This window comes from Typopeltis vanoorti, chromosome 6 (genome assembly GCF_054136105.1).
Source record: "Typopeltis vanoorti isolate ZY-2024b chromosome 6, IOZ_Tvanoo_1.0, whole genome shotgun sequence".
In the NCBI taxonomy this organism is placed as follows: domain Eukaryota; kingdom Metazoa; phylum Arthropoda; class Arachnida; order Uropygi; family Thelyphonidae; genus Typopeltis; species Typopeltis vanoorti.
This window is the reverse complement of record NC_143554.1, coordinates 132653859-132670391: the sequence shown is the minus strand read 5'-3', so window position 1 is coordinate 132670391 and position 16533 is coordinate 132653859. Positions and strand designations below refer to the sequence as shown.

The 16533-nt window shown below is 37.3% G+C and overlaps 1 protein-coding gene across 7 annotated transcripts in view; it reads left to right on the top strand.

Moving 5' to 3' along the window:
• Positions 1-16533, top strand: part of Rab3-GEF (Rab3 GDP-GTP exchange factor) — a 1186669-nt gene that overhangs the window by 416446 nt on the left and 753690 nt on the right. For all 7 annotated transcript variants that reach the window (XM_090394443.1, XM_090394448.1, XM_090394444.1 and 4 more), the window contains one exon: positions 6965-7030. In XM_090394443.1, the coding sequence (XP_090250569.1) occupies positions 6965-7030 (66 nt within the window). The remainder of the gene's footprint in view (positions 1-6964; positions 7031-16533) is intronic.

Genomic DNA, 16533 nt, shown 5'->3' with positions numbered 1-16533 from the left:
TGTGTAAGAATGGTCACCTAGTTTTAATCAGGAGTACATCATTACTTTCGATATGCCTAATCTTCAAATAACTGCTTTTACAGATATTCAGTTGAGATACCTCACTTTAGAGGCATGCCCAAACTGCCTGTCATAGTGTAAAATCTCGATGTAGCTTAAAAATACCAAAGTGCTTTACATCAATTTTTTACAGAGGTCAAGTCTCAAGAGAATGTTGTAAAAATAACTTGTTTGTCTCTGTATATTTTGTACTAGATATTTTTGTAAATAACCCTTTGGAAGTTAACTGTATATACTCCTTTAATAAGAATATTTCAGTGTGTTAAAAAACAAGGCAATGTTTTGCTGCCAGAACTTTATGTAATAACTCTAAATGACTGCATAAGAAAGGTTGTTTATGATTTTTTTTTTGCGTATGAGAAAGACACAAGCTCTGCATGTAAACACCTCCAAAATCAGTCAGAAAGGTTCAAACAACTTTCCGATGGCCGGCAACTTGCAATCAAAAGAAAACAGAGGAGAACAGAAAGTGGGCCGAACTTGAAAGAAGATGAAAGAGTCATGCTGAGTTCTTTGGGGGTTACAAACTTTGTGCGAGGTCTCAGAGAAGGCATAATAAAAAGGGACAGAGCCAAACATAGTGGGCTTCCTGATTTGAGACGTCGCTAGAGAGAGACAACTTCTAGGCCAGAGGGTTTTCAGAGGCTGCAGACGGAGCTCCCTACTTCCAGCAGTTGCCAGAGAGGGGCTTCCCAGTTCCAGTCTAGAGAGAGAGAGAGAGAGAGAGCTTAGATTAGAGTTGCCGAAAGCGAAAGTTCCAATTGCCGGAGAAAAGCTTCCTGGCCAGAGAGGGATCCCGGTTGACAGTTAGCGGCAATTACAGTTTCTTAGAGGTGGGAGTTCAAGCTATTTGAGACGGCAGTCGTCCAGGCATTTTCGGCGAGCCAAAGCAGAGGAGAAAGGCAATGTAAATTATCCGAAGAAGCTTCGCTTGGAAGTTTTTCTTTTCGCCGTGGGAGAACAACATTTTGCCGGAGCTGTATGAGTACCACAGGTCGCTGTTTACAGCCTGCTATTTTTCCGATAAGATACTACTGAAGCCAAATTTTCTGAAGGAAGCTCGAGATCTGAGATGAAAGAATTGCCATAGAACTTTTAGTGAAAGACTTTTGACTGAATGTGCGATACAGAGCCTTTGTAACACACTTTTATATGTTCCCTCTTATAGTTGTTATAGAAGGACATTTAAGATTTTTGTTTAATAGTGATAAGAAGTGTCCTTAAGAGAGTCAATTGGCATGTTGGAAATTGATATCAAATTTGTAAAAATAACTCTAACCTCTTTGCAAGTAAACTAGGAGTTTAATAAGTTGAATTTGTAAGCAGAGAGTTAATAGGTTTTTGAATTAAAGAGATTAATTAATGTTGAAGTAAAAAGGTTCTAATTTGTGCTAAAGAATTTTTATAGATGGATAGCAAAAGCAATCTCCCTATTGTTTAATTCATGTATATTTCATAGTAATGTAAATAAAATGTGTTTTGATTTTTTTTGTTAAAGGCGTGCTGCCTGATTGTTTATTTTTAAAACTGCACTGTTCCTAAATAAATCGGACTTGTGAGCGGGAAACTAAGTGAGATAGCCGAAGTGTAAAGTTAAGTAAAAGAATAGACCATGACTGTTTGTGTGAAGTTTTATTGAAGGAATTTGTGTTAGAGAGAGAGAAATCTGCCGGCCGTATTATTGAGTTTTATTATTATTATTATTATTATTAAACAAGACCTCATGGAGTCAAAGACTCATCTAGGAGGTCCTTTTATCTCACACACATCTCATCATACCGGGTCTTAAACACATTCAAACTCCTTGCAGACACCACACTCTCAGGCAAGGCATTCCAATCATTCACAACTCTGCACGAAAAAAACCTGCCTCTCACTCCCCTACTCACACCCTCTTTATACAGTTTCCAGGGATGACCTCTGGTTCTCCCCTGATCTCCCACTATTCGCTGTAGAACTTCTCCACCATTGATCCTATAGCAACCCCTTACCAACTTGTAGGTCTCTATCATATCTCCCCTCTTCCTTCTCTCCACTAGTCTCTGCAAATTACATCTTTTCAATCTTTCCTCATACTCGACATTCCAGAGGTCAGAAACTACCTTAGTCAGTCGCCTTTGGACCCTTTCCAACATCTCCTCATCCTTCTGAAAACCAGGTGACCAAATCTGGGCACAATAGTCCATGTGTGGCCTAATCAAAGCCTTATACAATGGAACAAGAATCTCCCTACTTCTACACGTCAGTGTCCTCCTCATCATTCCCAGAAGTCTTTGTGTTGTCTTCACAATTTTGGCGATGTGACCCCTAAATTTTAGATCCTTATCCACTATCACTCCCAGATCTCTTATTTCCTCTACTTCCAACAATATATTCTTACCAAGCATAAATTCTGCATCCCATCTTTGTTTTCCAAATTTTAAAACCTTACATTTTGCAACATTGAACTCACACCCCCATTTGCTTGCCCAATCACTCAATTTATTCAAGTCTTCTTGCAAGGCCACAACATCTTCACTACTCTTTATGGTTCTTCCCAACTTTGCATCATCTGCAAACAACTGAATATCTCCATCCAAATCTTCGCCAATATCATTAATATACAAGTTAAATAGTAATGGCCCTAAAACAGATCCCTGAGGCACTCCACTAGTGACTTTCCTTTTCCTGGATATTGCACCCCCATACACAACTTGTTGATACCTATCAGATAGCCAGTCTCCAATCCAATGCACTAATCTAATATCCAACCCCATCTGCTCTTTTATGCTAATTAAATGATATTAGTGGCACATTCTAAATTAAATAAATTTTCTAGTATCTTAGGCATAAGACTCGTAGTGCGAAGGGTGGATAATACATTCATAATACCTTCATTGCCTTCTTCTATATGCATACCTGCACACTTTCACTCCCTCAGTTTCATTAGCTTTCGTTTCATTTCTGTTTCTTTCATTTATGCCATCTTTTATCTTTTCAGTCTGTTTGGCATTCATTGTCTTGTGCTCTAATAATGTATCGCACTTCCTACAGATCCATACCTTCCCTAGTCTCCAGTCCATTCTGTCCACAAACACATCCCTTACACTCTACCATGCATACATAGTACACTCATGCCATCGAATCGATTTCATAAAATCGATAAAATATGTCGTTAATGCCACTTGATTTTTGTAGTTCTCGCCTAGGTGCACTAGTTGACACCCGCATGGTTGACCTTGTGAGTACTATCATTGTGTTCTGTCTAATAAATAATAAATGTAACAGTTTAAAAAATCATGCAGACACACTTCATTCTCCAAAAAAAAAGTACAACATTTAGTTATTTATTCGTATGGAGTTTCCTCCCTTTTTCTCCCCTGTCCCTATTGGGGCGAGTTGAGCCCCCTCATGGGGGGTTAAGTATTTATGGCTGTAGATCCGTGTGTGTGTGTGTTCATGGGGTCGGTTTGCCTATTTACGGAATGAAAAACGCCAGATAAACTGCGGAAAAAACTCTACTGCCCGTGCCCAAGACTGGCTAACTTGGCTATGGCTACGGAAGATCCTCAAATTCCTCACGTCTTCGAAGGGAATCGAACCTGGGACACTTCTTCCCCAGTCATATGGTTCCAAAGCGCACAGCCACTAGGCTAACCGCGCAGACAGTACAACATTAAAATTCAAGAAATATTGTCATTTATTATTCAAAATACACATCTTTTCTGGAACTCCTTTCCAACACTACACACCTTATAACCTCTAGTGGCCATAATATATTTTTTTATTATTATTCTGAAACTCCATGCAGTCACAAGACTCATTGCAGGAGTCTTGTCATAAACAACCCAGTCTATTATCATTCCTTAAATCTATTCACTATCTGTGTTTTCACTATTCTAGCAGGCGATGAATTCCATGACCCAACCACCCTTCATTAAAAAAAAAAAAGCCAAGCGTAGCCTCTTTTCCTTTTCTACTACAGGCATTTCTCATGTTATGAGTTTCTGCTTTATGAGTTTTTTTTCCTCTCCAAATATCAGGTATCAACATAATCAAAAATATGAACATTAACTGCACTAAATAAATGCAACATTTCATACATGCAGCTGTACACTCATGCAGCTGTACAGTACAGTATTACTGTGTACATTTTTTTGTTTAAGCAGATGAGAGTATCTCATTTCTCACATAACAAAAAGCAGTTATTATGCTGCTGTTAAGTGGCTATTTTGCTATCTTGTTTCAGATTTGTTCCTGTTATTAGTATAGTGAGGTACAGTATGTCAAAACAAAGTAATACTACAATGAGTAATGCAAATAAAAAAAGAAGCACCAAAGATGAATAACATTGGAAACAAAATATGAGATCATAAGCAAATATTCAGTCTGTGTGACTGTTAAAGATATTTGTGCAAAATATATAATACTTAACCACTTCAACTGTGTATGGACTATTTGTGCACACTTACACTATTTAAATATTACTTTAACTGTTTATTTAAACTATCAACAATAGCTTAATAGTTTATACAATAGTTTAAACTATTAAACTGTTGTATTATTGATTTTATTTAATATTACTATGGTCAAATTTCATTGTTGGGAACGTAAACATCTGCTTACGTTCTCATCAGTCATCGTGGGTGTAGGTTTTGCTCCATATGCGTACACCCTTCATGTTCAAATGCAGTCCATCTCTTGTATACAGTTCTCTTCTATCCTGAAATGCACTCAGGGCTTCTGCATATTCCACACCTTTCTTTCCACATCATTGCTATCACGTCTTTCATTATTGCAACTCTCTTTCTCATTTCTACATTATCCTATCTGGGCAGTATATTCACCACTGTCTTCGCTCTCATACTTTTTTGTTGCACAGTTCTTAACATAACCCTCATATTTCTTGCTACCTGTTTCACACTGCCTCTTAGATAATTTGTATCAACCATCACTTTCATTTTATCCACATTCTCACCTCTCTTTATCCTATAGACACACACATTCTCTATCGTTCCTTCAGGTAGCACCTCCTCTAACATTGTTCTGCAAATTGTGAATCATTTAACTCCATACATCACCTTCCCCCCCCCTCCTCACAGATCCATTCATTCTTTGCTCACCTATATCCCTCATTCTCTTTTCACTCTGTCCATCCTTGCTCTCCCAATTATCATATGCTTTCCTCTCATCTCTCTTTCCCTTGCTTATGTACTCTCCCAACTTTCTTTCATTCCCTTTCTTTCCTTAATTTTTCTCTCTCTCTCTCACACACACACACATCATTCTTCTAATGTTATTCGGCCTTTTAAGTCTTCTCATCCCTTCCCTTCACACAAGTCAACTCATTTTTCATACCTTCTACTACCTCCCTATTTAATGAAATAAAATTAATGTAATTTCAATGGGAAATAACATTAAATAGAGACTTTCTCTATTAATGCTAAGTTAAATTACTAATATTTAAGTTCGCCTCTGGTTGGAGATACTATAATTGGAGTTTTTATTTTTTATTTTAGTGGCATTGTAATAATCAAATTAAGAGATGAAACCAAGTTATTATTATTATTAGCAAGTTAATTCTTACTGTACTGACCGATTTTCCCTTTCAGTCATTTCTGACTGTAGGTGACTTTGCAGGCATTGCCGACAAAGTATTCCTGGTGAGATTTTTACAGGGTAGTTCACCATTGCTTCCCCCCCCCCCATTTTATCTGGGCTTTGGAGCTGGCATATGGCTGGGGTGCATTCATGACTGTAATCTGCACGTGCGTGTGTGTGTGTGTGTGTGTGTTCACGTGGTTGGTTTGCCTGTTCTGGGGGACAAAAAACCAGAGTTTCCAGGTGAAAAAAAAAAACCTTATCTCGTATGAGACTGGCTAACTCACCTTTAGTCAAAAGAGACCAGATAAAGGTTCCACTTGTCACTGATGGGAATTGAACCCAGGTCTTTCCAACCAAAGAGCTTTGTCTATACTGACTGAGCTACGGAGGCTCTCTTGCTGTACATGTGCCAAAAAAAGCTCTAAGGTGAATGGTTTATTTTAATGTTATCTATGTGAAAGATTGTAAATCATAATGCTTAACTACCATTAATGGGCTACTTTTTTTTAGCTCTAGAGACCAAACATGAAACTTTTTTTTTGACCTTCAGTAAGTGGGGAGGTGGTTTCACACCAGGCAGTGAAGTTTTCATATCCCACCAAAAGACATTCGCAAATATTCATGCACATTGTAGGTTTTGAACCAGCAGGCTGTTTTGGGGAGTAGGCATACTTTCGACTTTGCTGACTAGGCCAGCATATTTGTGATATGAGAATGATGTTATAAAAATCTGTTTTATGTTGTCATTATTTCCTTACTTCCTGTTATAATGAATTTAAGAAATCTGAACTAACTGTTTACTTTAATGTATATGAACATCAAAGAATGTGGTTCAATGTGACCATGTCTCTGGGCTTATTCATTCACTTAATATTAGTATAAAGAACAGTTGATAATATAACCAACCAAATGCCACTAGAAGAATTTCAACGGTGACCAAGCTGCAGCAATCCAACAAGACTATATGCCTTCTCTTGTATACAAAAAAGTTGGTGGGGAACATAGTGCTAATTATTGCTGTCTGATATATATTGTGGTGGTAATCAGTTATTTTTCTGAAATGTAGAGATATCCTGAAAATCATAGTTATGCGATAGAACACAAAAGTCATCTGTATATTGAAATATTCTTTACAACATTTATGATACAACGGGAATGAAAGTATGAGGATTGTAATAATAAACCTTTTTTTTTTATTTTAATGTTTTTTAATGTATTACTTTCATGTTAAGTTATTGAATGCGGTTTTTATTTTTATTAACTTCATATTACACATTATATTTATTATAACTTAACAATTATATCTTTGTCTGTTTTTAAGGTACTCGAGCAAGCACTACCACAAGAACCAAAGAAAGACCACAGCCATTTGGGCCATTTCCTAAAGGTATTTTTACCAATGTTCTCATCAGAATACAACATCTACTTATCAAAAAAAAATTTTTTTTAAATTTCAAATAACTGAAATCATGAATGGTATGCTAGTGGAGCTGTGTGAAGAGAAAGGATTAGAGTTTGTGGATGTATGATATGAGTTTGATGGAAGAATGAAATTATACTGGCATGATGGGTTGCATGTGTAGAAAGGCTTATGTGTTCGTTGTACATGTTGATTAATTTTGATGGTAATATATCAGAACACAGAAAGATAAGTAAATAATTATTTATTGACTTATTGCTAATATTTCACTGGTGTTATAAATAATATCCCACAAAAGGAAATCATTGCACTAAAAGAGGTATGTAATAATAATAACCAGATTATCATAACAAAAGCAGACAAAGGGAACGCAACTGTGGTGATGGATGCAACAGAATATGAAAAAAACAAAATTGCACACACTTCTACAAGACCAGTCAACATACAAAATTATAGATTACAATCCCACCAACACACAAAAGAATAAGGTGCATAAATTACTGAAAAAAGTCACTTCCTAAACCTAAAGAAACAGTAAACAAACTCAAGCCCAACGGAAGTTTTTTCACTTGGCTATGTTACCAATTATATATTTGGTTTAATCCTTTATCCAAGTGTAAGCAAACCTTTATAAGTTCTGATCACTTAACTTAGTATCCCATAATGCAAAGCACATATCCTTATGGGTAGGTAGAATGCTCTGCATTATGGAAAGGATCACTACCCAGACTGGTTTCAACCTTTATTGAGGTCTCGTCAGTGGGAGCTAGACTCAGAGATGGTGATACTAACGAGTTGCCCCAGTCCTGAAAATATTTCAGGTGCAAACTTTCTTTGCTTACACTTTGTTAAAGGATTAAACCAAATATGTAATTGGTAATTAGCCAAGTGAAAAAAAACTTCCATCAACTATCTCTAATTCAGAGAATTTTAATAATAAGGTGTTTACACCTTTTGGCAACTGGTATATGGTGATATGACTTTTGCATTACTTCCACCTTAGTATCACCACCTCTGGGTCTAGCTCTCACTGACGAGACCTCAATAAAGGTTGAAACCGGTCTTGGTAGTGATCCTTTCCATAATGCAGAGCATTCTACATACCCATAAGGATATGTGCTTTGCGTTATGGGATACTAAGTTAAGTGATCAGAACTTATACCACCAGTTGCTCCAGTCCTGAAAATATTCAGGTGCAAACTTTGTTTGCTTACACTTGGATAGAGGATTGAACCAAATATGTAATTGGAAACTCAAGCCCTTCCACTTTAAAACACCCAGGATACATGGAGCACCAAAAATTCACAAACAAGGTACACCCTTACGCCCTATTGTGGATAGTATAAATAGTCCCACATACAAACTGGCTAGACATTTAGCTAAGCTACTAGCCACTCTGACAAACAATTCTCCTTTTTTTTGTCAAAAATTCTGCCCACCTAAAAAGTATTTTAGAACACCATACCTTAAAAAGTTCAGACATAATGGTGAGTTTTGATATCACCTCACTATTCACAAATGTACCTCTAATTGAAACCCTTGATCTGCTAAAGTCACACTTTCCCTGTGATGTATTTGAACTATTTAAATTCACAATACATGGGATATTTCACATGGAAAGGAAAAATATACAAACAATTAGATGGGCCAGCTTTGCTCCCCCCCCCCCCCCCCCCAGCCAACTTCTACATAGAACACCTGGAAAAACTAGCTATCAATACAGCCATAAATATCAAACCAACGCTTTGGTTTGCTAAGCTATGTTGACAATGTGCTTGCTATTTGGCCACATGGCCCAGACATTGAATGCATTCTTATCACATTTAAATAGCCAACATCCCAAAATCCACTTTACAATGGAACTGGAAGCTAATAACTGTCTGCCTTTCCTGGATACACTAATCACGCATCTTCCAGATGGTTCCTTGTCATTCTCAATTTTTAGAAAACCCAAATCCATACATACAGGGAGATATTTGCACAAACAATCGTGCCATCACCCTTCTCAACAGTATGGTATCTTAAAAACGCTAACCTACAGAGCGAGAGCAATCTGTTCCAATGACAATGCTCTTGCTGCTGAACTGACTCACTCACGCCACACCTTCTTAGCTAATGGCTATAATTCCCATAAGATGGACCAAATACTAAATGCTCCAAAGAAACCCCTCCCACTATCCACCACAGAGAACTACAACAAAACAGTCACCATCCCATACATTAAAGACACATCGAAAAGATATCTAGAGTTCTCAATAAACATCAACAACGCACTGTATTCAGACCGTGTGTAGTTGATGTTTATCCAGAACTCCTGTTTGACCATAGCAACTCTCATCCGTTCACCGAAGGACGGCATCTCTCCTTTATCACATCCAGGAGTCTACGAAGTATCCTGCTCATGTGATCAAGCTTACTATGATCAAACAGGAAGAACTGTGGACATCCACATCAGTGAACATAAAAGATATGTCCGGCTCCATCGCTATGGCAAGTCGGGCCTAGCAGACCATGCTTTGGATACCCCTGCACACAGGATCAACTGGAAGAAAACAAAAGTACTGCACAGAAGCTTTTATAAGTCAGAGAGAGAGAGAGATTGTTCTTAGAAGCAACAGAAGCCTTGAAACATACTCTGAATCTTAACAAATATGACTGTATAAATTTGCCTAAGATTTGGGAGATAGTCATCTTAAGACATAACTAGTAGTACCTGCTTTCTCTCTCTTTTTTTTTTTTTTTTTTTTTTTTTTTTTTTTTTAACATAGACGGCACCTAATTAGGTCCTTAGTCTTTGTGTTGTTGCTACAATTTTTCGAACTAGTATTATTATTAAACCATGGTTGTAGTCTCACGTACTGTGATAAACTGTGTTTTGAAGATGCTCTGAAGATGCTGGTTATAACACCAGCAAAATATCAGCAATAAGTCAATAAATAATTATTAACTTTCTGTGTTCTGATATATTACTGTCAAAATTAGTCAACATGAGAGTTGCATTTATTACTATTACTATTACTATTATTACGGGCAACTCCAAGGAGTCATTAGACTCATCGAGGGAGGCCCCAAATCATATTCATCACAACTATTTGACATTCATACAGTATCTATCATACCTCGCCTTAAACTCATTCACTGTCACAGCATCCACCACAGACTTAGGGAGCGCATTCCACTCATTCACTACTCTAAAAGTAAAGAACCCAGCTCTAACACCTTTACTAACCACACTTTTGCCCAGTTTCCATGGATGTCCCCTAGTCCTCCCACAACCAGCCCTGTTCTCAAAAATATCTTCTGAATTAATTTTATAGAAACCCTTCAGTAATTTGAATGTCTCAATCATATCTACCCTTCTCCGCCTATCAACCAATTTTTGCAACCCACAAATCCTCAACCTGTTCTCATACGGTTCATTCCACAGACCTGCTATCATCTTGGTCACTCGCCTCTGGATCCTCTCCACCTCCTCCCCATCAAGAAGAAACCTAGGTGACCAAATCTGAGCACAGTAGTCCAGATGGGGTCTTATCAAGGCTCGATACAGAGGAACAATAACCTGCTTGTCTCTGCTTGTCAACGTATTCTTCAGCAACCAAGTGATTTGATGAGCTGTTTTGGTCACTTTTGCAATGTGTCCCCTAAATTTCAATTCCTTATCTACCAACACTCCCAAATCTCGTGCCTCATCAATTTCCTGGAGCACGGTTCCACCAATGCAGTAAACTGCCGCCAATCTTTTCACCCCAAAATGCATAACCTTACATTTTGCCACATTAAACTGACATCCATTCTCCTTAGCCCAGACCTCCAATCTATCCAAATCATCCTGCAAAATTTTGACGTCATCTGCATTCACTATTGCCCTACCCAACTTCGCATCATCCGCAAACAAATGAACTGTTCCTCTCAGATCATTTCCTATATCATTTATGAACAAATTAAACAGCAGTGGTCCAAGAACAGATCCTTGTGGCACACCACTAGTCACAGGCCGTCTTGTGGACTCTATTCCCGAGTAAACCACTCTCTGATATCTCTCCGTCAACCACCCTCCTATCCATCTCACCAACCCTATGTCCATTCCTATATGCTGCAATTTACTGATTAGAATTCCATTTAAATGGCTTTGGAGTGAGTACACTGGAGAAAGTGTTGCTAGATGGAAATACAGTGTGTGTTGTTGTGTCCTATTTCTTTAAATTTTATAGTTTCTCAATGTTACATGTAAAGCCTTTCCTATGTGTCATGGTACCCTTTGTGTTTCAGAGGTAGGGTAGAGTCAAAACCAATGTGGCAGAGCCTTCGTAATCTACCTCAATAAAGTTCTAAGAAATTTATATTTTTACTGCACCACTTAGAACTCTTAGATTAAAATAAATTATGTTAATCAAGAAGTGAGTAAGAAGATATACTGAAATAACACTAGATTTGCAATCGTGACCTTAATCGTATTCTAGAAGTTTCCCGCTCAGATTCGTAGCAATTTTATAAGTGGTGCATCAGATTCCATACACAGACAATCTTGGTTAAATATAGCAAGGTTTATTAAACACTAAATATACAACTAGTAATACAAGAAAAATTTCCATTCTAAGTAAGTTATAAATCAAATTAAATCAATCAACATGAACACCCTCAACAGATATGATCATCAAGACACAATTTACCTTATGCAACTCACACAATTTATAAATCCTACAATACAATCTTAATACTAACAATCCATATCAACATTCATTCCTTAGGCTGAATCTTCTAAACATCCATTATCATATACAATAATTCAAATTCGTTTAATGATTATCCTTTCATGATCTCCTATGTAACAAAATTTTGCTATAGTCCTGTCTTATAATTCTATCTGAGTCCTTCACTATCAAAGTTTCACATAACATTAAGTGTTCAAATTATACACAAACAAAGAACAAATTTTCTACTTATCCACACATGATAGTTCCTCACTCTTTCTGCATCATTACCAGTTTGTCTTTTATTCAGTTGGACATTCCTTCGGTATCTTCAATCTCTCTCAGGGCCTAGAATTTTCCGATCATTGATATGCTCAAACAATCTTTTCATGACCACCTCGGTCATAGCCTTCGGGATGTGTATTTCTTCCAACTCTAAGCAGCATGGCCTGCTGCTTCTGCCTCCTGGGAGTCCGTGACAAGGTTCCCGCAGAAACATCGTCCAGCCAACAAAGACCCAGCACCAAGAGAGCCGGTCAACAAATGGGGAAACGAAAAGAGAGAAGAGACCTGGAGGGGGGGAGAGTTCCTAACCCTTTTATATCTCCTCAATACCGTTACTTAGGTCGTTCACCTGGCACATAGAATTTTCGTCACATGGGTCTGACCCCCACAACGTCCGTTATCTCTCTCTCTGCTTGTTTTCTTCATGTGCCGTGAGCACGCAACTGCTGGAGGCAACCGTCTGCTTGCCCCCGAACTTTGAGCTTTTGTTCACACAGATTATCTTTGCCATTTCTCTTGCAAGTTATTTTACATCAAAGGTAATATCAACTCTAAATCAATATTATTAACTTACACTTATCATTGGCATATGTTCCATATATATAAATTTTTCTTTTATCAAGTAAATAATGTCTCCTTGAGTTATTTCACAATTCTTTTCTTTTTAAACTAATGTATTCAATATTATACAAAGAGCACAACAACACATACTTAGAAACAAGCATATATTTAAATTTCTTATAGGGTCTTTGCCTGTTAAATGCTGATAAGTGGAATCTTAGTATTCTAGACTTATCAGAGTTTAACTGTGTGTGTGTGTGTGTGTGTGTGTGAGTGAGTGAGTGAGTGATGCATGCAAGAGATCAGAAGCAAGTGATGAAGTGAAAATTCAGGAGAGTGGTATTGAAGAGACAGAAATGCTTATCAGTGGAAAGAAACAGTAGCAGTGAGAGAGAGATGAAGAGAGAATGAGAATTGGAATGCAAGAAAAACAGGGAAATGGGGAGAGTGGATGTTGAAAGTAGCAGTGTATTTGTGTATGAAGATAGGGTATATTGTGATGTAGGTGGAGAAGTTGAGACTGAGCAGATATATGTGGTAAGTGGTGATAATGGTGAATGGGCAGGTGTGGTGAGGAAATCACAACCAACAAGTGGCTTGGATAGGACTGGTTATAGACCAAAATATAAATTGCTGTGTTTGTTTACAAAAACCACAAGTATCTGAAATAAGTGAGATGAAATGGTTTCACTGATTCAGTTTATTTACCCAAAAATCATTGGAATAAGTGAAATATGGTTGAATGAAGATGATATTCTAACAGGAATAGAAATGGAAGCATACAGTATTTTTCTCAAGAATAAAAAGGACAAGAAGGGAGGGTAACTGCTGTTGCTGATAATGATAACAGAAGATTTATGCCCACATAAAGTAGACATGAAAGAAGGAAATCGTGGCAATGGTTATGAGGCAGTGTGGTGTAACGTGGAGGTTGACAGGAAGACATGTTTAGTTGGATGTTGCTATAGGCCAGAAATGTATAAACAACTTGGATTAGTGAAGAAAGAAAATTCCTTCAAGTTCTTTTAAGATATCGCTATTTCTTTTGAAGTCATGTCTATTTTATCCAGCTGTTTTGTGCATGAGTCTCATTTCAAAGCTTATTAGTCTTTTTATATATATGCTTGAGTTATGGTTCAGTCTTCTGAACCATAACTCTTATTAAATTTGGATTGAATATCTGATTAATAGTTTTTGTTATTCCTATATAATTGGTTGTTTGTAAATTGAAATTGGTTTGAACACTTTCTTGTATACAGATAATTTAGTGTTTTTTAACTAATTTCTCTCTTACTCCATATATATGTTTGACTTCCTACCATACTGGCTTTGTCGATTTTGTTGTCTGTTTCATTATTTAATTGACCATCTTCAATAAAAATTGTGCCTAAGTAATTGAAATGTTTTACTTGTTCTATTGGTTCTTCATTCACAATGTAGTTGATATATTCAGTGCTTCTTCGTATTTTTATTGTCTTTGTCTTCTTATTGCTGATTTTCATATCAAACCTATTACAACAGTTATTCATTTTAGTCAGGGAATCTTGCAGACTTGCACCAGACTTATTTAAAAGTATACCATCATCTGCATAAAGCAAAAAGCTGAGATTAACATCTCCAATTTTGATATCAGTTTAATACCTTTGCTTCATGGTGTTCTCCATATAAATAACAGAGGGGATAATGTACATTCTTGTCTGACACCACATTTAACATCAAACCGTCTTCCTGTATTTCCTTCAGTTCTAACTGCTGACTTACAACTGAAATAAAGACTAAGTATTGCTTGATATTTGATATAATGTCCATATTGACAAAATATAAATTAGTGTTTTGAATAGCTTTTCTCATGGCACCTTGTCATATGCCTTTTGCAAGTCTACAAAACTTAAACACAGATCTTTGTTATTCCCACAATTTCTCAACTATTTGTTGTAAAGTGAAAATCTGACCTTACAGCCTCTACATGACCTGAATCCAGTTTGTTCTTCACCAAGCTTCTCTTCCACAATCCTTCTCAATCGTTTCTCAAGTATACTTGCATAAATCTTACCAGGAACACTCAGTAAGGAAATCCCTCTGTAATTCTCACATTCAGTTTTATTTCCCTTTTTTTATATATGGGTACTATGAGAGCTCTACTCCAGTCATCTAGAATTTGTCCCTCTTTCTGAGTATTCTGAACTAAGGAGTGCAGTCACTGTAAGACTTTCATTCTTGAGCATTTCGGTTGAATGTCATCTACTCCTGCTACCTTTCCACATTTCAGGCTTTTGATGGCTTTTTCTACTTCAAGTATGATATGTATTCCTGATTGCATGCCTGTTGAGTGTTTTTTATCAGTGTGCTGTCACTGCTTGTTTCATTTGGTCGGTAGGTGTTGCACTGATATGATCGTCGGCTTGTCGAGAGCTCCTGAAAAGATCAGTAGTATTTTATGTTATCATTGGCAATTTTACCTAGTATTGTTTGCTTTTCGTATCTTAGTGTGTCTGTGCAATTATTGTGTGTTTTCTGTGTTATTTTAATTATTATTTTTAAGATAAGATAGCGTCCACATGGCACCGGTTTAAAAAATAAAAATGGCGACCAGGTCACCATGTTTGTTTAAGAATTCTGATATAAAAAAGTTTATGCAGTGTGCTGTCTGTAAGATATGTGCTTTGCGAAGAGCGGTTAGAGTCTGGTTAGATGGTGATAGTGGACTAAATATGTGCCAAAAGTGTAAGGAGAATGAGAATCTAAAGCGTGTTTCAGGTGGCAAAAGTGATATCGTTAAAGAAAGTCAGAAAATAGTGATGTGATAAGAAATTGCGAGGTAGTATCAGATAGGTGTGAGAGCAACGTTGAAAGTGTAAATGAAGGTAGAAATACAGAACGAATGGATGATAATGAAAATGGTGAGATAGATGCAAGTAGTGAAATCGCACGGTTGAGTGGAGCGATACATAGAGCAAAGCGGACTGGAGCGTATGCAAAAATGTGTACCGAACGTGCCGACTAATAAACGGTGAAAGTCTGATACGAAAGATAAGAGAATGTTCGTAAATGTAAATAAAATGAAGGAGCGAGTGCTGTAACGGAGATTCGTTATTAAGAGGTGTGATAATTGAGAGTTTGACGAAATCTACCAACCAGGTGCGAACATAAAGGACGTCAGCAAGTCTATTAGAGTGCAGAAACAGAGGGTGAAAGAAATGATAGTCATGGCAGGAACAAATGATGTAAAAGAAGACAAAATGGAAATGATAGAGGATGTGAGGGAATTAATTGAGGTAGCAAAAGGGAAGAGTGAGAGAGTTAGGATGGTGAGCATCCCGCGGTATGACACCTCTTAATAACGAACCTCTTAATAACGAATGGTCATAACCCATGACCATGGGTTATGACCATGCATAACCCATGCATAAAGTCATTTGCCATAATTGCCAATGACTTTATGCATGGGTTATGCATGGAGAGTGTGGAATTTGTGGATGTGTGAAGTGAGTTCGATAGGCGAAAGGATTTATATAAGATGGATGGTTTACATTTGAATGGATTTGGTGTATGGAGGCTTGAAAAAGTGTTGATGAATGAAGTGGAAGTGGATGTACAGACTCAGGGAAACTAGGTTTATTAAGGGGGGGGGAGTAGATATGCAGACTTTAGGGAGACAGTTGAGTGTATGAATGAGTATAATATGCCCGAGCAAGTACGAAGGATAACAAATCAGAAGGGGATAGTTAGTATATAAGACATCAAAGTAGGGATGGGACTAACAGGCTTCTGCAATTCATGTACACTAATGCCAGGAGTATTAGGAACAAGAAGGAGGAGTTTTTGGCCTTGGTCAGCACTTCCAGGCCACAGGTTGTTGGTATTAGTGAAACATGGCTGACAGAAGATGATAAAGCTAGTGGGATTCAATGTGATGGGTATAGCGTGTTT